This window comes from Lichenostomus cassidix, chromosome 4 (genome assembly GCF_008360975.1).
Source record: "Lichenostomus cassidix isolate B80296 chromosome 4, HeHo_3.0, whole genome shotgun sequence".
In the NCBI taxonomy this organism is placed as follows: Eukaryota; Metazoa; Chordata; class Aves; order Passeriformes; family Meliphagidae; genus Lichenostomus; species Lichenostomus cassidix.
In genome coordinates, this window is record NC_139484.1 from 12940865 (window position 1) to 12965031 (window position 24167).

At 43.3% G+C, this 24167-nt stretch overlaps 2 protein-coding genes and 2 long non-coding RNA genes across 4 annotated transcripts in view; 2 read left to right on the forward strand and 2 right to left on the reverse strand.

Moving 5' to 3' along the window:
* The first annotated feature begins 1627 nt into the window (after positions 1 to 1627).
* Positions 1628 to 13399, forward strand: LOC146437905 (alcohol dehydrogenase 1). The gene is made up of 9 exons (XM_085057960.1): positions 1628 to 1793; positions 4760 to 4861; positions 6021 to 6159; positions 8238 to 8325; positions 8434 to 8653; positions 9334 to 9594; positions 10082 to 10217; positions 11438 to 11576; positions 13024 to 13399. Exons 1-9 carry the CDS (start codon positions 1776 to 1778, stop codon positions 13046 to 13048), a joined length of 1128 nt encoding a protein of 375 aa, XP_084914086.1. The 5' UTR covers positions 1628 to 1775; the 3' UTR covers positions 13049 to 13399.
* The window catches only part of LOC146437906 (uncharacterized), a 48957-nt gene continuing 30945 nt past the window's right edge, over positions 6156 to 24167 (reverse strand). Inside the window, exon 3 of the long non-coding RNA XR_014851590.1 lies at positions 6156 to 6423. This is a non-coding gene — a long non-coding RNA (uncharacterized LOC146437906). The remainder of the gene's footprint in view (positions 6424 to 24167) is intronic.
* On the reverse strand, positions 8910 to 11424 carry LOC146437907 (uncharacterized). Its single transcript, XR_014851589.1, has 2 exons — positions 11153 to 11424; positions 8910 to 10270 (listed from the first exon to the last, which is right to left on the reverse strand). It is a non-coding gene; the product is annotated as an uncharacterized LOC146437907 (long non-coding RNA).
* Positions 16078 to 20322, forward strand: LOC146437908 (alcohol dehydrogenase 1-like). Its single transcript, XM_085057956.1, has 9 exons — positions 16078 to 16345; positions 17251 to 17352; positions 17555 to 17696; positions 17992 to 18079; positions 18206 to 18425; positions 18553 to 18813; positions 19104 to 19239; positions 19555 to 19693; positions 20110 to 20322. Exons 1-9 carry the CDS (start codon positions 16328 to 16330, stop codon positions 20132 to 20134), a joined length of 1131 nt encoding a protein of 376 aa, XP_084914082.1. The 5' UTR covers positions 16078 to 16327; the 3' UTR covers positions 20135 to 20322.

A 24167-nucleotide genomic window follows, 5' to 3' on the forward strand; every position in this document is an offset into this window, starting at 1 on the left:
TTGCAGGGAGAAAAGGGCCAAACCCCAATTAGAACTTTAACTTATTACTGCTATAAAAGACAATAAAAAATGTTTCTCTAAAGTCATTAACAGGAGCAGGGCCCCATCATGTGGAACAGTGACTGGGGAAGACAAACACCATCACTCTAAATGCCCATGCCTTCATTCTTCTTCCCCCACTTTATACACTCAGCATGATGTCAAGCGGTCTGGAATATCCCTTTGGTCAGTTTGGGTCACTGGTCTGGGCTTTGTCTCCAGCCAACCTCCCAGCCACCCCCAACTTCCTTGCCAGTGTGGCCACATGAAAAGCAGAAAAGGCCTTGGCTCTGTAAAACATGCTTAGCAACAACAAAAACATCCCTACATTATCAGCCCTGTGTTCAGCACAAATCCAAAACCCAGTCCCATAGCAGCCACTGTGAAGGAAGCTAACTCCACCCCAGCCAAAACCAGCACAGAGGTTCAACAAGGCCAAGAGCCAAGTCTTGCCCTTGGGTAACAACCCTAGGCAGCGCTGCAGGAAAAGCTGCCTGGAGGAAAAGGATGTGGGAGTGTGGGTCGACAGTGGCTCAACATGAGCCAACTCATGCTCAGGTGTTCTGAAAGGCCAGTGGCATCCTGGCCTGGATCAGAAATAGTGGAAGCAGGACTAGGGAAGTGAAGTCATCTCTGTTTGAATTAATTACAGTCATACAGGTAAATACGAAAAAGTGCTATACTTAGTAATTACTAGTCAGGTTATACGTAGCATTTTATATATTTTTAACTTGTTTCTGAAGGAAAAATCTTGATTTCAGAATGCTGGGCATAATCTGAAAATGTACAAGGCTTGAAGTCCCCAGCAAAGGCAAGCAATGCTGACCTCCACCCAATCCCTTGCACCAGCATGTTGTGCCAGGGGAGGGCAAGTGTGTGGGCATGTCAGCAGTGGTGGGGGCTGTGCTTGCAGGTGTGGATGGCTGACAGGTGAGGCACTCACAAATCAAGCAGGGTGTTGCGTGTAGTAAGAAACACACATTCTGTGGCACCACTTCTTACTGACTTACTGATTTTTGTTTTCCCATCAGCATGACAGGCACATTGTCCTTGGACACTGTGAAGTGAAAACCATTCCAAAAGATTAATGAGTAGCTGGACTGTGAAACTAAGAATTCTGGAACAGGTACAGCTGCAACCACACAGTCAGTGTATGTTTCTTAAGCTGCTTGCACAATTCCATGTTTTAATATATGAGCTAGGCTTTTATGAATGTCACCAAAGCTCATCAGCAAAGCCTTCATGTTCTCACTGAGTCCCTGCTCCTGGGAATTCAAGAGCCACTCGCCCCTTTTCTCTTTGCACCTACAATGCCACTGAGAGGAGTGGGTTTGGAGGGCAGCTACCAGGGAGGTAGAAAGAGGGAAATAGCTTCTAGCCAGGACTTTTTGCTTTTGTCCCATGATGTTGAGGGCAATAATAGGTGGGCTGCAAGAAAGAGTAGGGAAGAGCGTGACAAAGGAATCAGGAAGATGGAAGCACTAAAAGAGCAAGGTTTCATCAGATGAGTGGTTTGATTTCGTTCTAGCACTTTTTCTGATTAGGGGTGGGACTCTGAGCTGGGAGGCTTGGCTATAAAATCAAAGCAGTCCACTTGCAGAAGCACTTCACACAACCGGCTTCCAGTGTGTTGAAGAGGACTTGTGGTAAAAGCAACCCAGCTGCTCTGAGGCTGACTGAGTTCTTGGTGCAAGAAATCAGTGGTGGCAAGATTCGAAACAGGCACACCAGTCAACATGAGCACGACAGGCAAAGTAAGCAACATTTTGTATTAGGAAAGTTTCTTTGCTGCAGCTGAGTAAGGCATTTTTAAATGTGAATTCTTTGCATTAAGTCCTGGTGGTATAGCACAGATTAGAGTTGAGGATGACGGTGGTACAGAAGAGCTGCCTTTATTTGCAGGCTGCTGTGCTTTCCTAGGAAATGGTTGTTAACTCTTCAAGGCAATAGTTTAATTGAGACAATATAAGGTAACAGCGCCAGAATAATAAAAATGTTCCCTGTGGGCTAGCAAACTATTTTTAATCTCTGATTGGAGAGTTTAAAATATGATAGAATGGACTAAGTGTTTAGATCAATGTATTTATCTGCTCTACCAGTTTCCATTCTGAGATCCTACAGTAGTTTAAACTATTTTTAATTTATTTATAGTTCATATCAGCTTGTTTTCTAAAAAAAAAACGATGTAGCTAATATTGTGTTAAATTTCAGGGTGATTTGTGATGATGTTAGGACAGTCATTAAATTTAAATACACATATAACAAGTCTCAAACTTAAGTTAATGAAGACCAAAAGTAAATTTCACATGCAATGCAATACTGAGGTGGGATTGAAGTGAGTAGTTACATCTTTGCTAGAAATTAGATGACAAGAGATATGTACATTAATACCAATACATGTTCCTTCTTGCACTGCTGGCAAGGTGCTAACATACACCCAGGGACCTGCAAGAGGGGTTAAGGGACAAAGAACTGGAAATGGAAAACAACTGAAAGTATGTACCTTGCTGGAATGTGCCTTAAGAAAGTACCAGGATCATTTGCTGTTACTGCCAGCTGTCTTCATTATTCCAAAACCAAATAGAACACAAGAAAGAAAAAAATTGCTCTCTTAAACTCTGAGCTACTGCAAGTGCAAAATTAATTATAGCTCACCTGTAGGTAAATTCACCAAGTTCAGTCCTCTACTCAGCACTGGTAGACGAAGGAGCATGGTAAATGAAGTGTTGTGGTGTAACTTAACTGCCTTGATTACACCGTGTTTATCCTGGAACAACACGGGAGTCACAGTGCAATTTATGTAACCAAGCAGCACAGTCCTTGTGCCCTGTACAAGGGTGTGCTTCCACACCTGCCCTCCCCCACTGCAGTAACTTGCATGGCTGGTAGAACACACGAGCAGAAAAAAACTGTTAAGCCAGTGCTTGTCTTAGCAGATGAAGTGGGTGATAGTGTGCTGTTGCTGCATCTGTGCTTTCCTGTTGCAATCCGTAAAAGCTCACAAGGACTAAATGGTCAGAACAATACATAGGTAACTAACGTCTAATTAGAGGAGAGATTTGTTTGCTCTTGGCAATCCACAGTTCTCGGCCACCTTTGTTCGTAGGAACACTACATGTGCTTTGCATGTGCCAGTCATGAAACCATGACTGTGCTGTGTGGGCTACAATATAATATAAATACATAACCTGACTTTTTTTTTTTAAAGTAAATTGCCTGGAAAATGTGGCCCTTTAAAAATGTGACCTTTGACCACACTTGTGAATTTTTCACTAATCACGCTTGCATCTAAACACTAAATTTAAATTTAGTGCAAATATCTCTTGAGGCAGTTTTTTTTCAAAGCATTGTGTCCATCCCACTCAGTATCTAGCTGCCAAAGTGCACTGTTTTATTTCATATGTTTAAAATTTCTGGGTAATTGTTTCCTTTGTTGCCAGTTTTCAGTTTGTGGATAATCAGACATTATTTCTACCTCTACTTCAAAAGCTTTGATACTAAAAATTTTTTTGTTTGTTGTTTTCCCCTGCAAATTTTGCAGCACACTGGTGTTAAGCTGTACCAGTCACACAGGATAAATATGCATGTGCTACACTTCTTGCTTCATGGACTTGATTTTCCTCCATTTCCTTCTCAAGAGAATGCCACCTGAACACTTGCAGTCAGTAGACTTAACCGAGTGACTGAGGACTTAATAGTGTGTCACCTAGGAAAATCACATTTCAAGGCCTGGAGTTGTTTAACCATCTAGGATGAGATCTTTAAACTCCTCTAAGGAAGACCACCAAGGAAGGACAGGAATAAATATGAGGACAGAGAGGCCCCATTGCTTTTGAATACACTATGATTGAGCTTTCAGGGAGGAAACCTGTTTAAGAACATGGGATGAGGTTTGGACAATGCTCCTCTCTCTTTGGAGCGCATTTTTCTCTCAGTGGCAGATGGTCAGGGGAGCCCTAAGGCTTGTCAGCACCAGGACAAAGCTTGAAGAGCTAATGGAACTTTAGTCTGACAGACAAAAAAAAAAAAAGCCATCTTGGATAGCTGGGTAGTAACCCCACCTGAGCTAAATATCCCTCCTAAGAAGGAAGGTACCTTAGTATGGATAATATTGCACTAAAGAGACTGTTCAAGATTACTTCTGTGTGTTGCTACATCAGTTCGCATAGGTGTCCTTTCAGCCATCACCTCATGGCTTAACTTGGGCTCTACTAAAAAGTTTATAAATCTGTCCTAGGCTCTGAATGCCATTTTCAGCAATTTTGTCAGTTCCCAACACAGGCAGTTCTAGGCAACACAGACTTTATCACAGACTGATAAGTGGCATCATTTAGTGTGCCATCTTCAAGAAGACACAAATATATGTAAGTAATCCAACACAGGAAAAAAAATCCACTGAGGATGTTAGAGAAGGAGCAGTGAGAATGGGTAAGGTATCCTGTTATCCTAGGAGACTATTACACATGTTCCTAAAAACTTGATGTGACAGAAATATGAGCAAAGTCAGACATGATCACAGTGGGGGGGAAAATAGGCTTTCACTGACCTTTGATGTTGACTTTTTTGTTCTTTTGTTTGTTTTGGTATTTTTTTTTCTGGAGTTTTCCTTCTCTTCTCCACAAATGAGAGCAGGAGTTTCACATGCAGAAGTGGAAGACACTATCTGTGTGATGACTTGAAAATGCAAGTGCCATTCCCATTTTCTTTGCTCTGTTTGCAGGTTATTAAATGCAAGGCAGCAGTGCTGTGGGAAGCCAATAAACCATTTAGTATTGAGGAAGTGGAAGTTGCCCCACCAAAAGAACATGAAGTTCGCATAAAGGTACTAAAAATAAAATTTAGAATAACTCATATGATTTGCATTCTGTCTCGCTTTTTATCAGAATTAGTTCTGTAAATTTTTAAGACCCAGATAGAAAACATTCTACTAGTAAGTAGTTACTAATCAGTGAGCTCCTATGTAACATGTTTCAAGTCCTAAATTTGATAGTTAATTTCTTTAAAAAACAAAAATAAATATTTTTAGGGCTGGATTTTTTAGTAACTGATATCTGTTTTTCTAATAGGCTGAAAAAATTACACTACAAGGCAAAAATCAGGATTTCCTGTGGCGTAGAGCAAGAAAATTTTTTTACTTTGTTAGAATCTGTGCTAGGAAATTGTTCAGTAGGGCTGGGAGCTTCCTTTTTTACCTGGATATTGGCCTCAGTGGAATTCAGCATTTTTGAGCAGTTTCAAGTGTTACACAAGTGAGGCAAATCCTCTCATGGGGTTGGCAAATCCATTTGTCAGAAAAAACACTGTAAATACATACCTAAATTTAAAAAAAGAAAAAAATACTGCTATTCTACCTACAAGAAAAGGCAAAATGTCATATAAAACACTATGTGTGGCCTAAATTTTTTTAAACATATCATATACAAATATTTACTATATATATACAATAATATATTATAATTCTTATGTAATTATCTAGAACATAAAATCATTGTATAATACATAATTTATGCAAAATATCTATTATATATTGTCATATCATCTAAATATAATAAATATAGACTATATACACTATTTCTATGTTTATAAATAATATATGATGGTTAATTTGTATTTATGTAATAATTCACACTTTTCTTTTTATGAATTTATATATAACTATTAGGAATAATTTAATTTACTCTGTCTCCTTATATAGTTGTATTGCTAGAATATTGGTTCCACAGATAATCAATAGGACTCCCTACAGAGCTCAGTACTGTATAGCAAACACTCTCAAGAGAGTCTTGTCCTGTAAACTAAATTCTAATACATACTAGGAAAATGTTAGATCACACAACCAAAATTGTTTTACCTGTAGATTTATTGTGTGCATATTGGATTTTGGACACAGTGGTTTCTCCAAATGTAGAATATCATTTCACTTCTGCATATGACATGACATAGTTAAATGCAGCAATATTCTTGTCTTTCCTGTAAATCAGATTATGGCCACAGGGATCTGTCGCTCTGATGACCATGTGGTAACTGGTGCCCTGGTTATGCCTTTTCCAATAATTCTTGGGCATGAAGCAGCTGGTGTTGTGGAGAGTGTTGGGCAGGGAGTGACGTCAGTCAAACCAGGTACGAAACAGCACTGAAAACAAGCCCTGTGCTGACTTTCCAGACTCCTCCGTAAATCAAAGATTATTACATTCATGAGTATTTTTATCGCACAGGAAAAGATTACAATTTCAATTTTTTCCAAGGATGCCTCAAAGGATAGAAACCTGCTGTTTACACCTTTCTGTGTTCCCAGTCTTGATTTACTTCCAGATTTTCTGTTCAATTTCTTTTGGTTTTGGCAAAAACATCTGCAGATTTCTTTCCACCTACGTAGTGCTCTTCCTCTCATGGGACTAAGATCATAGATTGTTTGCTGTTGTTCACAGGAAATCAGGCATTAGCTGCAGGTTCTTTGAACACAGTTGATACAGCTCACCTTTCTCAAGAATAAAGCAAAGCAAAGCATTAGACTACAAACATGTCAGAGCACCTTTTTTTAATTCTCCTTACAGCTAAACAATCCATTGATTTCAGTAGACCAGAACTTGGGTCTTACTTCACTTTAGAAGCATCAGGGCACAACTGCAGTGCCAACCCTGCTGCAGGCTTTGCATGTGGGCAGCACCAGTGCAGGTGAGGCAGCACTGCTGCCTGAGGGCTGCATTGCTCTGAGGACACTCATCTGGACCAGCTGCTCCTCTCCTGACATTCTCTTTCAACCACAGTGCATAGATAGTCAGTGAAAGGTGCCAATTTTCAGCCAACTGCTGCAAGATGAGATGGGATTCCTGGACACTTTTATAGGACTGAAAAAATCCTAACAAGGACTAAATTATTAAGAGAAAATATGCAGGAAAAAAAATTGACACAGAAGTGCTCAGTTTCCAGGCAGTTTGTTACAATACCCAAGTAGTTAACTGTTAACACCTCTGTACTTACAGTGCAATTGCCCATACTGACAAGTATGAAGTCTGTCCAAAGTAGGTTGTTATTTATAAGAAAAAAATTTATTAGAGATTTCTGCTTTAACTCCAAACAAATATGCATATTGCAAATTTAAGTGATGGCTCTAGCTGCTTTTTCTCTTCTGTCTGGGTTCATAGATCTCTCAGTTGTCTAATTCTAGCTGCCCTGTGTTTCCAGGTGAGCTGAAACAGCAGGCCTCAACAAATGCATGCACAAAATCACATTTCTCAGATGTTGCTTAATTTACACCTTCAAGGTCTAAAAAAAGGCCTCCAGATGTGCAACATTTCCTTAGCAAAAGGATTACTAAGCCCATGTCACAGTTCTAAGTTAATTCAGGGTTGGGGTAGTGGGGGTATTTAAAATGTTCTGTAGACATTTTTCATTTTTTAGTATAAATCAAAATTTCCCTTGACTTTCAATGTGTCAAGGATTAGCCACATTTTAAAACTGCCAAATCATAAACTGGTCTGTATTAGGAAATATGTGTTTAGAGATTATTAGGGATTTACCATATATCATTGCTGTGGATATTGCATAGGAGTAAAAAATTGCACTGGGAAGCTACATGCTACTTTGTTAATCACATAATTGTGCTAGAGATTACAAATATTTGCTTAGATTGTGTGTGCCACTGCTTCTCAGACAAGTATTTCACCTACCTTTACTCAATGCAACAGTAATAGGACTGCTGTATGGCAAAGATGTTCAAAAGGATTGGCAAATTAATGCTTAATTCCCCATTCTTTGTATGCATAGTTTAGAGCCCTGTTATCTTAGCACTCCAATCTGCTCTCCTAGTGGATGTCAATTTTTACCTCAGTTTCTTTACTAAAAGAAGGTGTATTACTACCTCCTTTTTACACAAAAGATGCAATAAACTGCTGAATAAGTACTTCAGAAATGCCAGTAGATAATATGGTTTATGACATAAGTCTGACTCAGTTCTGTGGAAAGACACCAGGAATTTTGCATATCAAAATTAGTTGTCATAACTTTCCTTTAATTATGTCCTTTATATAAAACACAGAGAGATGGTTCATCTTACAAATGCAGCAGAAGGAAATAAAACCATCACTCGACTCCTAGAGCCCATTTGCCTGGGGATTAAATATACTTGCTTCATGTTTTTACCTGCATGCTTCTTGTTTGCCTTTTTAAGTCCTCTGTCATCACTGTTTGATTTCTAGGTGACAAGGTTATTCCACTCTTTGTTCCACAGTGTGGTGAGTGCCAGTGTTGCTTGAATGCCAAGGGTAACCTTTGCAGTAAAACTGAGTGAGTTTTCCTGGATTCCTTACAACCCTAATTTGATTTTACTTTATACAAAACTGATTACATATAACAAACTTCACTTGCCATTATTTCTGGTCATCTTTCAAACAGCCTTGGTACAAGTGCTGGATTAATGTCTGATGGCACCACTAGATTCACCTGTAAAGGAAAAGCAGTTCACCATTTTCTTGGTACAAGTACCTTCATTGAATACACAGTAGTGCATGAATCTGGTGTGGCCAAAATTGATTCTGCTGCTCCTCTGGAAAAAGTTTGTCTAATTGGCTGTGGATTTTCAACTGGTTATGGGGCTGCTCTGCAGACTGCCAAGGTAAATATTGTGGTGGGTGTTTCTGATATTTCATGGGGTCTGTTCAAGATTGTATGGCCTGCAAGTGGGTTGTCAGCATGGCAGCCAGGTGGTAGAGACTCTGTTTAGTTCAGTGTGGAAAGAAGATACAGTTCTTTGACTACTTCAGATTATGTCTCTAGGGCACTCAGAAGTCTTCAATTCTAAATCCAGTAAAATTATGTATTACCATCTATAAAGTTTTCCTTCATAGCTTTATCACGCCTAGAAAAATGTTACAACAGAGTTAATTTGTTTTATTGTAACTGAAGTTTAGGAATACATAGAAGCCTACACATGCAACACTCACAATGTGTAGCAACATGTGAATGTGACTTTTAGAGCTGGCACAGCACTGTATCCAGTGGAGTGACAAGATCTTAACACCGCTGGAATATAAAGCATAAAAAAACCCCAGTGTGTTTAAACCTGAAACTGAGACATATAATGAAAACCTGGTCTCAGAAATGTATTTTTGGGGAAATTTCTCGTAGTCACACGTAGCATTAACTATAGCTGGCTACTGCACTAGCAGGTATGCCTGTGCAAACTCCCAACTTCCTAAGAAGTGGCTTAGGTGCAATCACGTTGATAATGAGGAAATGCACTGCACTTTCCCTAGACTGTAACAATATGCCATGTTTATGTTGTTGTTGTTATAGGTGGAACCAGGCTCCACCTGTGCTGTCTTTGGCCTCGGAGGAGTTGGCCTCTCTGTCATCATAGGCTGCAAGGTGGCTGGAGCTTCCCGCATCATTGCCGTGGACATCAACAAGGACAAGTTTGCCAAGGCCAAGGAGCTGGGAGCCACTGACTGCATCAACCCTAAAGATTTCAACAAGCCCATCCATGAAGTGTTGATTGAGATGACCGGCCAGGGTGTGGACTACTCCTTTGAGGTCATCGGCCGTACGGACACCATGGTATGCCACCAAGAGATGGGCTCACGTGAGGCATTAGCTCATTAGCACTCTCTTCACCAACCCACCAGGCACCAAGGAGGAGGATCTGGGGGCCACTGGCAAAGTGCTGAGCTAACTTCAACCCTGTTAAGCCACTGAGATGCAGGGACAGAAGCGTGCTCAGAAATTTAGGAAAGGGAACATCACTGTAGTGCCCTGGCCTAACCAGGGTGGCTACATTTCACATAGCCCATTATCTGCTCTCCAAGAGTGGTTTATCGCTTAAAACTGAGACAAAATGGGGAAGGAGATCAAAGCTGGGACATACCTAACCAATGAGAGCAGATGCAGTGGTGTGAGCAGATACAATGGGCATTTTCAAATGGTGTTTCAGTTTATAAAAAAGGAATTGCAAGCAAAGCCCTGAAAGGAGGAGATGGAGTTCAAGCTTTTGCACCCCAAAGACAAATGTTGCCTGACTCTGGGCGTCCCTCTGTTTCTAATGCAGACTGCAGCTTTGGCCTGTTGCCAGCTTAACTACGGAGTCAGTGTGATTGTGGGAGTGCCCCCTGCAGCACAAAACATCACTTTTGATCCCATGCTCCTCTTCACTGGTCGCAGCTGGAAAGGCTCTGTCTTTGGAGGTAAGGACTTGGAAAGATGTGATTTAACTGGCTTGGGAAATGCATAAATCATCCTGAAAAAAATAGAATATATCAAATCAATTGCTGAGGCTGTCTTATTGGAAGGAATATTGATGGCTATTTTGCTGACAAAGTTCAGAGGGAATTAATTATGGGAACTGTTAGTTACTGGAAGAGAAGGAAGGAAAAACATATGGGGATAAAGGGGAAGAAAGGGGAACAGGAGACAAAGGAAGATGTAAAAACACAGAAAATAGAGAAAAAGAGGGAGGAAAGAAAAAAGAGAGGAAAAAGGAAAAAATGAGAGACACCAAAGAAGAGAAAAAGAAAAGGAGGGTGAAGGGAGGTGAAGGGAAGCAGTAGGAGCAAAAGAGGAAGAAAAAAGATAAGGGGAAAGATAAGAGATAAAGGGTAGAAGATAAAGGGAGGGAAAAAAAAGAAAACTGTAAAGGGGGAGAGAGGACAAAAGGAGGGGGAGAAAAAGAGCATAAGCAAAAAGGAGAATGAGAGGGATAGAAAGAGAGGGAGAGACAGCAGGAGAGCTGTAGAGTCAGGACCGTTAAGGATATCAGGGGTTATACCCAGCTGATTTCCGCATAGGACAGACCCTAGCTTAGCCCCTGGCCAGCTGCTGACAGTCCCTTCCCATTCTTTCTCTTTTTGGAGCTGTCCCTGCAGTCCCACACTCAGCAAGTCCCAGCTCACTCAACACACAGGCCACAGAAAACTTATTTCCAACAACAGGTTTTCTCTATCAGAACTAGTTCCTCCCATGTATTCAAAAGATACCTGAATAAAAGAGCAGAGTCAAATCAGGTTCCTCTGGAAGGGCAACCTGCTATTTATGACAGCATTATCAAGTGGTGTTTGTATGAAAAGAGAGACATCCACCACCTGCTCCCCAGTTCTGAGCAGACAATCAAGTTTCCACTTACCAACACGGGTGTCAGCACTCTGGCTTTTGTATGAAGTGTGATTAAGTTGAAACAGCATTTAATGTGGGAGAAAGTTTGGATTCTATGAAGACTGACATTTTTGCTGGTCTTCTACTGGGTTTGTTTTATGTGGAATAGCTGCACTTTGTCCCATATTTCCTGCTGGCAGCCAATGTTACATGCAACATTTCATCCTGTTAGTCTGCTATAAAAAGTTTATCTAAAATTTTAAGGGTTTTATCTATTTTCAGAAGCATTTAATTTCATTATGCATTCCTCTTTCAGGCTGGAAGAGTAAAGATTCAGTTCCTAAACTGGTTGCTGACTACATGAAGAAAAAGTTTGTTCTGGATCCATTAATAACCCACACACTTCCTTGGACAAAGATCAATGAAGGATTTGATCTTCTAAGATCAGGAAAGAGGTAAACATTGTTTCATTGTAAAGGCTCTGTATGAATAACCTAAAGGAGATGTATGGTAAGACAAAGTCTGACTTCATGGAAGAGAATGGGGAAGGCAGCCCACCATGCCCCTGAATCCCACCCAGTGTGTTCCCAAGTGTTGCAGCTGGAGTAATAAAGCCAGCAAACCTTCAGCTTTTGAAGTGCAGTGGGCCCTTGCAGAGGAACTTTCCTTGCAGAGGAACTTTCAGATTCTAGTTTGAGCAAAGACAGTAGGTGGCAGAGGGAGAAAAGACTATACAACTGAGGATGTCTCTTCCCAGTACTCACTGTAAAAGAGCCCAAAACCAAGGGAGCATGGGAGTGCCAAGCTGTACAGTGCCAGGGCTTAGCTACATCATATTCCAACAAGCATTTCAGGATGAGGAGCAGGAACACAGAAATAGTTTATTTCTCTTGTCAGTTAGGGAACAGAGTCCCAGTCTGATTGATCCTAAAGTCACTGGATACTTTACCTTGAACTTCAGAGCTTATAAATAAGTACTTGGCATATATATACATTGCAAACTCAGAATTTAGGTCTTGTGCTTTCCTCAGATATTGTGAAAGATCAGCTCAGACTCTGTGTTCACAGGGTACTGAAACTGGAAATATTTTTTGACAGAGACATTTGACAAAATTCACCATGGAAATTGAAATTTGTCCTTGGCAGAAGTAGAAAATGCATTTGTGTATATTAGTATGTGTGGGGACTACCCTTTTTGAAAGTTCTAGATATTTATAACTTATGGAGTCTGGAGAATTACATTCATGTTTTCTTTTAATTGTCATTTGCTAGCAGTTATTTTAAGTGTTTCTTGATCTGAATATGAAAAGCATGTAACAGAGTTCCAGACTCTGAGGTTTGTTCTCAGGTTCTAATAATGCAGCACACACTTCATTTTTTGACTGTCCCTATTTTACATAGACTATAAATGTTAGTTTTAGTTTTTAGTATAACAAATGGGAAAGTGGTGAGGACAGAGATGCCATCAGCTTTGCTAGGATACTGATAGCCAGCCTGAAGGTGGAGGCATGTTGCAGCTGATCATTTTTACAGATTTTAGTATTTCAGTGTTTCAGTGCAGAATAAGCAGTACCAGTTACCTTTAGAGCCATCTGTAACTGGGGAGATGTGTCTAAGCCCCTCTGTGAGGAACTTCTCAGGCTGTAGTTGGTAATTAATTACCAGGAGCCCTGGACTTCATCAGTGAAGGCTTTGCAGTATTCTGTGAATTTTGCTCTCTACATCTGCAGCAAGATTTGCACACCTGCTCTGTCATTTTGCTGCAAGCTGGGGTGGGGGGCAGGCAGGGAGGGAGTACCCTGTTTGGCAGCAATAGCCCAGATTATCAGAGAAAACAGCAGTGTTCTGCTGATGTTAGCCATAGCGATTTTCTAGTCACTAACATGTCCTTTTATATTGCAGCATTCGCAGTGTCCTGACGTTTTAGGATTCCCAAACATTAAGCAGCAGGTGGCTCAGCACCTCACTCACCAACCTCCAATACAATTTATATGAAATGCAAACCAAGACATTCCTGAAAGATCTACCACCAGCCTTGAATAAAAGGACCAAATTCAAACCCCACATTTCAAGCACAGCATTTTTAAGTGAAACTATCTTTTTCCTTCTATCTCTTTCTTCTCATTCATGTTTTAAATTCTTTATATTGTGCTGCAATGTTTTTCATAGCCAGTTATGAATTACAGGACTTACTGCTGTCAGAGGTGTTATTAAAAGTTTAGATTTTTTAAAATTACTTATAATATGCAACCTTTTAATAAAATAAAAATGAAGGAAACTGGTTTTTTGGGCTTCCATAACACTGCAAGCTTAAGAAATTTGTACAGTTCAGCACAGTAAAACTCTAGGTTAGAACTGTGTATCCATCCTGAATGACTGTATCATTCCAGTGCCTAATAGGCAAGGAATGATACAGCAGAAATTAAAATTCATGATGACCATGTGTTTGAATTAATAATTTCAGTAAATTATATTTAAATAAATCATAGACTTAGGTACTGGCGAATGTCTCACCACTTGGTATTTGACCAGATTACACTCCCAAACATTTTATCTAAAACTGCTGTGTTGTTCTGTGTTGTGGTTTGTGTTTGGTGTTTTGGGGTTTTTTTACCTTTATGCCTCTTTCTTGGGGTTGTTTTAGTTGTTGATCAGCATGGTTTTAGACCTTTGGTCAATTTATACAAGTGCATCTGCTCTTTGGGGAGCAGTGTGAAGAAATATGAACATGCATCAAGTATTGGTTTTTGTTTCCATTATATGAAGGGGAGGCTTCTTAATTTCTTAAGGATGAATACAGAATAAATGGGAAGAAACAGGTGACAGGTGACAGTTTGCAACAACTCAAACATAAAGCATCTTACTGTTTTCTGAGTTTGCAATGTGAAAACAGGAACAGAGGCTATTTTTATCTTGGGAAATATGGTCAACAATGACATATCTTTAGCAAGGAATAATCAGAGCTTGCAGGCACTCACACACATGGCAGCTGGGTGGAAGGGCCTGTGAAGTAAGGGGACTGCGTGCTACTGATGACTTACCTGTTTGTGTCAGCAGAAAGAGTCTCTGAGTGGCCCAGCTAGTTTAATGATTTGAAGCCATGAGATCACAGTTTAATGATTTGAGGATCAAGAGATTACAATTTAACAGAAAAAAATCCTTAAACACGTGTATAAACTAAATTTACACAACAATTGAGACCTGAACTTCAGTCATCAAATTAAAAGGGGGAAAAAATAGAGCTCAAGACTAAAGTACAACAAACCTCACTTCTATCCTCTTCAGGATTATGCAAAACCCATTTTTGTGGTTGTAATCTGCCAAGCAATCTACAAAAAAACATGCAAAATCCAATAATTTCCCAAAAAAACAAACTACCAAAGACAAAGGCGTTTCCTCGGACCATAAACTATGCCAGCATTTACTGAACATCCCTTGGCTTTGCATACAACTGAGTCCTCCCATGTTTCTGCTCTCCCACCACATCCCACCCACTCAGACACTCCCCCAGGAAAGGCCACATGCTCCAGTGTGCAGCTCTGTTTTCACATGCTTGTAAGATCATGCTCCCTGAGAGTGCATCACAGTCAAATGATCATTCCCACACAGCATAATCCCCTCCATTGCTACCAGGTTATCAGATGGAGAGCACAGATCCCAGTAATAAAAACAACTGAGCTACACAGATACCGGGGGGACAAGAAGCCCATGTTTTGTTCAGGGGTTGTCACACCTTTGGACAAGTGAAAAAAATTTTCTCTTACAAGATACATAAATCATCCTAGAAGTCATGATAGATTTATTTCTTTTTTACTGCAGCAGGGAGACCAGGCTGAATATTGAAAAATCTTTAGAACTTCATTCTAAAACTCCTTATTTCTGGGAAATTATAATCATCATCCTCACAGTCTGATTGAGGCTACCAGAGGTGTGCAAAGAAATGTATGAAAAAGTAGACATTTCTTGGGAAAAACTGCTAAACATCCCTGTTTACCTGAAACACAGATAAAAATGATCCAAAAGGGCATGACTGCTCTAGTGCCAGCTGCTCACCTCCAAGACAGGAGTATGTCATCAACTAGAGGTTGGGTTGACCAGCAGGGCTGGGGAACTGGATGCCAAGCAGAATTTCCATGTGGCTGGGACCATGGTCACACCTTTAGGGCCACCAATCTCTGTGCAAGAGCTCAGAGAGCTGCTGGAGCAGGGTAGTGCAGCTGGGATGCATCCCTGAAGCTGGAGATGGGTTCAGGGAACTTGAGAGCTGGGGCCTCATGTCAGCCAACTCCAAGGCCTGCAGCTGCTCCTGACCACAACCCTCGGCCCATAAAACAGGTTTGGGACCTGCAGTAGCAAGCACCAAGACAAAGCCCTGTGGGCAGGCCCTGAACACAGAAACATGGTGCTGACGTCTTCCCAAATGCAGAAGCAGTTCCCAAACATGCTGAGTGCTCATCTTAGTCTGGTCCTCCCAAGCTCTCACTCATCCCCTCTACTCTATACATCACCTTGTCCAAAGCCTCAGTGGAAAACAGCTCTGGGGGAACCTGAAAAGCCCACGGGGAGTGAACCCACTCACAAACCCAGTGACATGTGAGTGAAGCAAATGAGTCCTTGGAAAAAAATCCGTTCCTGACAAATTCTGCCCTTACTATTCAAGTGAAAATACATGCAATACCACAGGCAGTAGAGCTTCAATCCAGAAAAACATGTGGGCTCATGCTCCACACCACGTTTTCACTGCCTTTTTTTTCGGTTTTTTTTTTTTTTAATTTTTAACTTTTTGCAAACACCTTGGTGTGAATGGCCACCAGATCAAATGCTCCAACTTGGCAAAAATGGGGAATCCGACCTAACAGTGCTGCAAATCTCCTCCCTTCACACCTGCCGAAAGCAATTGGAGGGGGAAAAAAAAAATCTGAGTTCTCCCTGCCTATCCGGCAGAGACTAGCCCAAGGGCAGGGGCACTAATAAAAGCTTCCCCGGAGGACTTCTGCCCCATCCACCTCCCTGCCGCTAGCCAGCTCCTCCCTCAGCACTCACTCCCTGAGCTCCTCAGCACCCGACACACATTAACCAGCGCTCTCCAGCGACAGTGCCACGCCGGGACTGCTCCAGCTCCACGCCTGGGCCATTGCACAACACGGGCCGGCGGCAGCTTCCCTCCAGCCTGCGACAGCCACGGACACAGCTCTGCCTGGACCACATGGCCACTGCGGGGAAAGTAAGGACATCGCATTTCCCATCTTCTTTTCCCAGGTGCCCTGCGAGGCTCAGCCTGCACACTGCTCTGCATGCCCTCTTTCCTCTGGCCTTACTGCCCCACCTCTCCCAAAGCACTGTGAATCACACCAGCTTCTGCTCTCGGACAGCTGCATGTGTCCATTCCTGCATTAGGTAGTGCTTTTCTCCTCTGTCCTGCCCAGCAGCTCAGGAAAGAAAATACAGCCTTGTGCTGCTCTGAAAAACACCCTCGTGCTCAGTGCCACTCTGTGCTCCTGCTTTGGCAGCAAACGCAGCTCTTCAGATGTTCCCTCTTCAGCCACTGCCCTCCTGCACTCAGCCTTGTCCATGGCAATACCCTTCTCAAGCTGCAAACTCCATTTGGCTGATGCCAAACAGCTTGGTGTTTATCAGGGAAGGCTTTGAGCAATGTCACAAACAAATCATCCCTTATGGCAAGGGAAGAAATTATCCAACTGCCAGCCAAACTGGGACTGTTTCATAACCTCTTTTTAGTTACCTTCAGCACACAGAAACTAAAAGTTCTGTCCTGCTTGCCTTAAGATGCAGAAGCACTCACGTTGCTGTCACATCTGCCCTGTACATCAGACACACCAGTCACTTCATTTTACATTTCACATTCCACACAAAGCATTTACTGAACGCTGTTTGGCTTCGCATACAGCTGAGTACTCCCATGTTTCTGCTCTCCCACCACATCCCACCCACCCAGCAAGTCCCCCTGGAAGCAGCACAGGACAGCTGTGTAGCTCTAGAAATGTGTGCTGCAGTGTGCACAGACACCTGTTGTGCAGCTCTGGCTTTGGTGATTGCAGGACAACTGTCCCTGGCCTTTTGTCAGAGGTGAACATTCCCATGGAGTGTAATCCTCTCGGTTGCTTCCAGGTTATCCGGTGCAGAGCTGCTGTTGCCTGGGCTCCTGGCAAACCACTCTCTGTTGAGGAGGTGGAAGTTGCACCTCCAAAGGCAGGGGAAGTCCGGATCAAGGTAAAAACACCTTTCAGTCGTATTTTCTCCCTTGTGGCAATTGCTCTTCTTGTGGCTGTAGCTTGGATATGACTCAGGGATCTGTGTCCACCCATGGGCCATAACCATCCAGAGAAGATCTGGGGAAAATCCTTCCATGAACTGAGATAAGCAAGCTGGACTATTTCTAAAAGTCACCATCTACTCTTTCTTCTCCAAACAGATTGTAGCCACAGGCATCTGTCACTCAGATGAACATGTTTTGAAAGGTGCCTTGCCTAATGTGAAATTCCCAGTTATCCCTGGCCACGAAGGAGCTGGGATTGTAGAAAGCATTGGAGAAGGAGTGACCTCTGTGAAACCAGGTAAGCAACACACACCCAGGATTCAGACCTCAAAGCTCTGCCAGGAGCTCAGAAACTTCCCTCTGGTCCTGAGTCAGTGGTTTAAAACCTGACTGCACACTCATTGCACTAGACTCTCACATCCATGTTCCCACTCTGTTCCTTGTGTACACAAGTGGGGCTTAGAGCATTTCATCCTGACGGGCAAAGCAGAGGATTCATCGTAGGTTGCTGCCATCAGAAAGCTCGGGAGAGGTGATCCATCAGGCAGGGCCTGCTGAGCGAAAGGCAACTAACAGAGATCTGCTTTGTGCAGGAGACAAAGTTATTCCCCTTTGCATCCCTCAGTGTGGGGAATGCAGCTACTGCCTGAATCCTGAAGCCAACTACTGCCAGAAGTTCCAGTGAGTCTGTTTTGCCTTCCCCTACACCTACACGAGGCTGACCTTATAACAAGCCTGACACCTACAATGCACATAAAAAATGCTCTATATTTCAAAGCACCTTGCTTTGTTTGCACCTCCCCACAGTATGTGTGAACCACAAAACCTGCTGCCAGACAAGACCAGCCGCTTCACTTGCAAAGGGAAGCTGATCCACCACTTCCTGTGGATCAGCACATTTGCAGAATACACTGTGGTCCCAGAGTATGCCACTGCCAAGATAGATGCTGCAGCACCTCTGGACAAAGTCTGCTTGTTTGGCTGTGGGTTTTCCACAGGCTATGGGGCTGCCATCAACACAGCCAAGGTTGGTATTCAGGCCTGTTTAGCACCCCATGGCCACCATCGCATCCAACCAACCCTGTGCAAAAGAAACCTCCCCCTCTTGCTCCTCCTCCTCCCTCTGGAGACTCACAGGGCCCCATGCTGTGCAGGTCAAACCAGGCTCCACCTGTGCCATCTTTGGCCTCGGAGGAGTTGGCCTCTCTGTTGTCATCGGCTGCAAGGCGGCGGGAGCTTCCCGCATCATTGCTGTGGACATCAACAAGGACAAGTTTGCCAAGGCCAAGGAGCTGGGAGCCACTGACTGCATCAACCCTAAAGACTTCAACAAGCCCATCCAGGAGGTGCTCACTGAGATGACAGGCCAGGGCGTGGACTACTCCTTTGAGGTCATTGGGAAAGCAGAGACCATGGTAGGTGACACTTCAGCACCTGTCCTCCCTTCTTGGTCACTCACAGGCTCCTGTCAGGGCAAAATTCATCCCAGAGGGAAGTTCCTTGCCTGCTGCCTCCACTGCTGGGCACATCTTTGTGAGAGAAAACAGAATATGAGTTTTAAAAGCGGCCTCAAGATCTCTACTTCTCCTCCACAAGGGGGAATGTGTGTTCAGATTACCAGGATGGGGCAGGAGATTGCACAGAAAGAACATTTTCCTGACCAACTCATCAGGGCTTTCTCTAATTCACCTGCCTGTCCCATCAGATTGCTACCTTGGCTTCCTGCAATATGAACACTGGTGTCTGTGTGGTTCTTGGGGTACTGGATACTGGTTCAGAGATTTCCATTGATCCCATGCTTCTGCTGACGGGGCGTACATGGAAGGGATCTATGTTGGGAGGTATGAAACTTTAGAAAACAGTTTAAATATTTCAACTTTTCCTTTCATGGTTGGTGACAAATCATGGCAAAGAGGGTTTTCAAGTAAAAGACAATTAAGGAGGAGCACTGCATTTCCATTATATCACACCTCAGCATTAGACATGCAAATAATCCTGTACCTGTTTCCACAGTAATGCACTCACCCCAAAGAGCAGAAAATATCTCACAAGAGACTGGCACCAGTACTGCTCACTCAGTCCTGACCCTCACAGTAACACCACCTTTCCAAAACAGCATTTCTCCCATTATTCATGCACCTGACTTCCGTTTCTAGGCTTTAAGGCAAGAACATCGATTCCCAAATTAGTGTCCAGCTATTTGGAGAAGAAATTCAATCCAGAGCCGCTGATCACACACACTCTGCCATTCGCTAAAGTGAACGAGGGATTTGAGTTGTTACGTGCGGGAAAAAGGTGAGACCCTGACCAGCAGGAGTGAGGGACAGCAAACCTAAACCCCTTCTCCTAAAATACATACAGGCACAGCATGCAACACTGGCTTCCCAAAGACCACCTGAGCCTTCAGAGGAAGCAGGGCCCAGAGCTGAGTGTTGGGAAGATCTGCCATAGCCCAGAGGGAAGAGCCACCTTCAGCACAGGGAACCCTCCTGCTCATGGTTCAGCTCAGCACAGATCCTGTGGCCTTATCCCCCAAGGGGTTCCCCTCAGCAGGGATTTGAAGGCTGCCCCAATGCTGCACATCTCATGCAGCTCAGCTGGGAAGAGGCTGGATGACAAAGAAGATGGCAGTCCCCAGGCACACCTGCCTGCCCCACTGCCTGCTCCTGCCCCGCAGCACCTACAAACCCTCCTTCCCTTCTACTTTTCAGTATCCGCAGCATCCTGCTCTTCTGAAGGACACAGCCATGGGAAGCTGAGCAGAGGGACCAGTGCAGCAGATGATCTCCTGGCCCAGGCCATTCTCAACCAGCACCTCATCTTCTGGGGCACAAGGAACTTGCCTACACTGATGTCACTGCTGACCCAGAAGGATATCTCCCCTGACAAAATGCTTGTACTAATAAAGGGTTTCTGTCAAACTTGTCCCATGCACTGCACTCAATCAACAGAGAATCTAGGGCCTTGGGACAACTGGTTGATGGATCAGGAGGACAGGAAGTGATTTGCTTGATCCTGTCAGAAACAAGGAATTATACTGGTAGGAATAGGCAGATCCATCAGGTCAATGTATGGCTCCAAGGCTGGTGGAAGCAAAAAAATACTGGGTTTTTTGGCTGTGGGATGATCTATTCAACACCTGGTCAACTGATACCTGACAGGATGAGCCTTTCGCAGAGGGGAAAAAGAGTTCTAGCACAGGAGCTAGCAGGGCTCACTGATGGAGCTTTAAACTAGTCTGGAAAGGGGAAAGGGAAAATACCAGGCTGGTCAGTGATGAACAGTGGGATTGTGTGCCAAAACTAGAGGAAAGGAGCACTAATGGCATCCCTCCATCTGCTTCACAAGGTCTTACCTACAAAGCACCACACATAGAAATGAATGTACCAATGAAAGCAGCTTGAGGAACAAAAGATGATGGCCTGGAAGCTTTCACCCTGTCCCAGAGACTTCATATTGTGGGCATAAGGGAAACTTGGTGGGACAAGTCCTATGATGAGAATGCCCTGTTAAATGCTTACAGGCTGTTCAGGAGGGAAAGGTAGGGCAGAAGAGGCAGGGGGTGGCACTGTATGTAATAGAAGGGTTGGAATGCATGATGCTCACAGTTGGCAATGGCCCAGTTAGGAGCCTTTGGTTGAGAAGCAAGGGGCACACAAACAATGTGGATGCCATTGTGGGACTCTGCTGTAGACCTATAGACAGGACAATGGTGCCAGTGACTTATTCTGTAAATAACAAAGGGACGCTTCCAAATCAACTGCTGTTGTTCTTACGAGGAACTTCAACTTGCCAGAAATTAACTGGGAGCATCACACAGATGGCACAACCTGGGTCAGAAACTCTTAAAAAACATGGATGGCAACTTTGTGGAACAGGTCCTATGGGAGCCAACTCAGAAAGATGCCCTCCTTCCTTGATCTGCTGCTTGTCAACAGAGAGGATGTCACAAGCACAGTGGTTGGTGGCCATCCTGGCCACAGCGACCGCAAAGCAATCGAGTTTAAAATCTCCTCTGACAGGAGGAAAAATGCCAGCAAAACTTCAAGTCTGGACATGAGGAGTGCAGACTTCAGGCTGATCAGGGAATTAGTGAGTAAAGTCGCCTGGGAAAATGTTTTTGCAGATGCTGGGGTCCATCCATGCTGGTCACTTTTTAAACATCACGTCCTAAGGGCACCAGAGCAGGCAATTCCCAAGTGTTGCAAGTGAAACAGATGAGGCAGAAGGCTGGCTTTGAACAGGGATGTTCTCTTGGAAATAAGATGGAAAAGAAACATTTACATCCATTGCAAGCAAGGTCAGATGACATGGGAAGAATACAGAGATTCTGTTTGCCACTCTAGGGAGAAATTTAGTGTGGCCAAACCTCAATGGAGATAAAGCTGGCCAGAAACGTGAGGGGCAATAAAAACTTCTTTCAAAATCTAATAATGGCAATAGGCATAGTGAAAATAACATTGGCCTATAAGAGGATGAGGATGGTCACCTCACAAACAGGGACATGGACAGGAAGGAGGTGTTTAACAAATTCTCTGCCCCTGTCTTCAACACAGATGACAGACCAAGGGGGTCTCAGTGCCCTGAGCTGGAGCACCATGACTCAGAGAATGATCATCTCCCAGCTGACTCTGAACTTGTGCAGGATCTGCTGCTCCAGCTGGATCCATACTAATTTATGGGACCTGAGGGCATTCATCTGAGAATCTTCAAGGAGCTAGCTGATGTCATTGCAAAGCCTCCCTTGATGATTTCCAAGCGGTCTTGGGAATCAGAAGAGGTTCCAGCTGACTGGAAGCAAGTCAAGGTCATCAGGATTTTCAAGAAGGGCAAGAAGGAAGACCCTGGAAAATACAGACCTCTCAGTCTCACTTCAGTGCCCAGTAAAAACATGGAAAAGGTTATTCTGGGAAGTATTAAAAAGCACCTGGAGAACAATGCAGTCATCAGTCAGAGCCAGCATGCGTTTATGAGGGAGAAGTCCTGCCTATCGAACATGACTTCCTTCCTAGTTGATCTAGGCAAGCCAGTAGATGCAATCTCCTTGCACTTCACTGGAGCTTTTGATTCTGTCTCTCACAGTATCCTTCTGGACAAAATGCCCAGCACACAGCTGGAAAACTGTGTTACACAATGGGTGAGCAACTGGATCACAGGTCAGGCACAAAGAGTTCTAGGAAATGGGGTAATACCTACCAGGCTGGTGCCCAGTCACTAGTGGGGTTCTGCAGGGCTCCTCCTTGGCTCAGTTCTCTTCACATTTTCATTAACAGGTAGGATGAAGGACTCGAAGGATTACTAAGTAAGTTTGCCAACAACACTAAACTGGGAGGAGCTCATTGAGGAACTAATTGAGGGTGGAGAGGCCCTGCAGAGAGGGCCCAGAAAAATTAGAGAGATGGGCAATCCGCAAATTCATGAATTATAAAAAGAGCAAGTGCTGGATCCTGCACCTGGGATGGGGCAACCTTGGATATCTTGACCTTCCGACTCAGCTTATTTCAGGATTTTGTGATACTGTGGGGCAGGAGGAGCTCCTCTCAATGCTGCAGGCTTTTCCACCACACCTATCATCTCACCTATCAAAACAGCCTTTGCCCCTCCACTGCTGCTGCCTCCCACCTTCACCCAGCTCAGAGAGCTGTGCCCTCTCCTGTCTGCCCCATCTCAGCTGCAGCCTCAACCAAAGCCCAGCAGGGAAACCACTCCTACTGCTGCTGCTGCTGCGCTCTGGTCTTGCGGCTCCTGCTGCTCCTGCTCCTGCTGCTCCTGCTGCTCCTGCTGCTCTCTGGTCTTGCTCACATGGCCACAATGCTATGATCCTGTTTTGCTACATGAAGTTATCCCAATGCAAAACTTGTTACTCAAAAGTCTTTTCATTTAAGCAGGAGGATTTCTTATTGCTTTCTATTATTTTCTTCATGTATTTTCCTTCTTCAATTCATATTTGTCCTCTTTAATCCTTTAAATCCACCTGATCTCAGTCTCATTGGCTTTTCTCCTAATCTGGTTTTGAAGATGGAACAACCTCAGACAATCTTACAGAACCTCAGAGAATCGGGAAGGGACATTACATGTGCATTTATGTCCCACCACATATGAATGTGGGTGCTAGAGGTACTATACCTAGGCTGTCAGAAATCATTAAGTAACATTCCTCCTTCCATTGCAGAGTGAAATTTTACAGGAGCTACTGTGATCACAGCTGCTCTGGCAACAAAATTCATACAGTGCACAAAAAAAGAAGAAAAGCAAGGCTATGATCCATATGGGTCCCTCCAATTAGAGATATTCCATCATTCTGTGATAGCATGGACATAAAAATCAGCAATTGCCCCAAGAGCCCTATTCTCTATTTAAACCTTTTTTTCTCCCTCAGCCATTCTCCTTCTCTAAGTAGGGTGAACAGAATCAAATGTTCATGTTAATAGCCCTTTATCAATATTTCTGTTATATCTCAGCTATATACAATATGTCAGGGCAGATCTCACTTTCCTTACCTCATTTGCCACATCCCCCTTTCATTTTGTACAAGGTACACAATATATCTGAATATATCTGAACAGAATATATCTGTTCTAATGGAAGTTCAAGCAACAGGGCATCTTATAGAATGGTGAATTATCAATCCTGCTAACAAATGCAAAGCCACATCTGCTACGATAAGGGCTAGTTTGTCCTTCACAGTGGAATGCCAAAATCTGCTCTGAAACAGGTGCCCAGTTACACTGTGGACCAAAATTCATGCTGAGTCATTAATAAAAATATT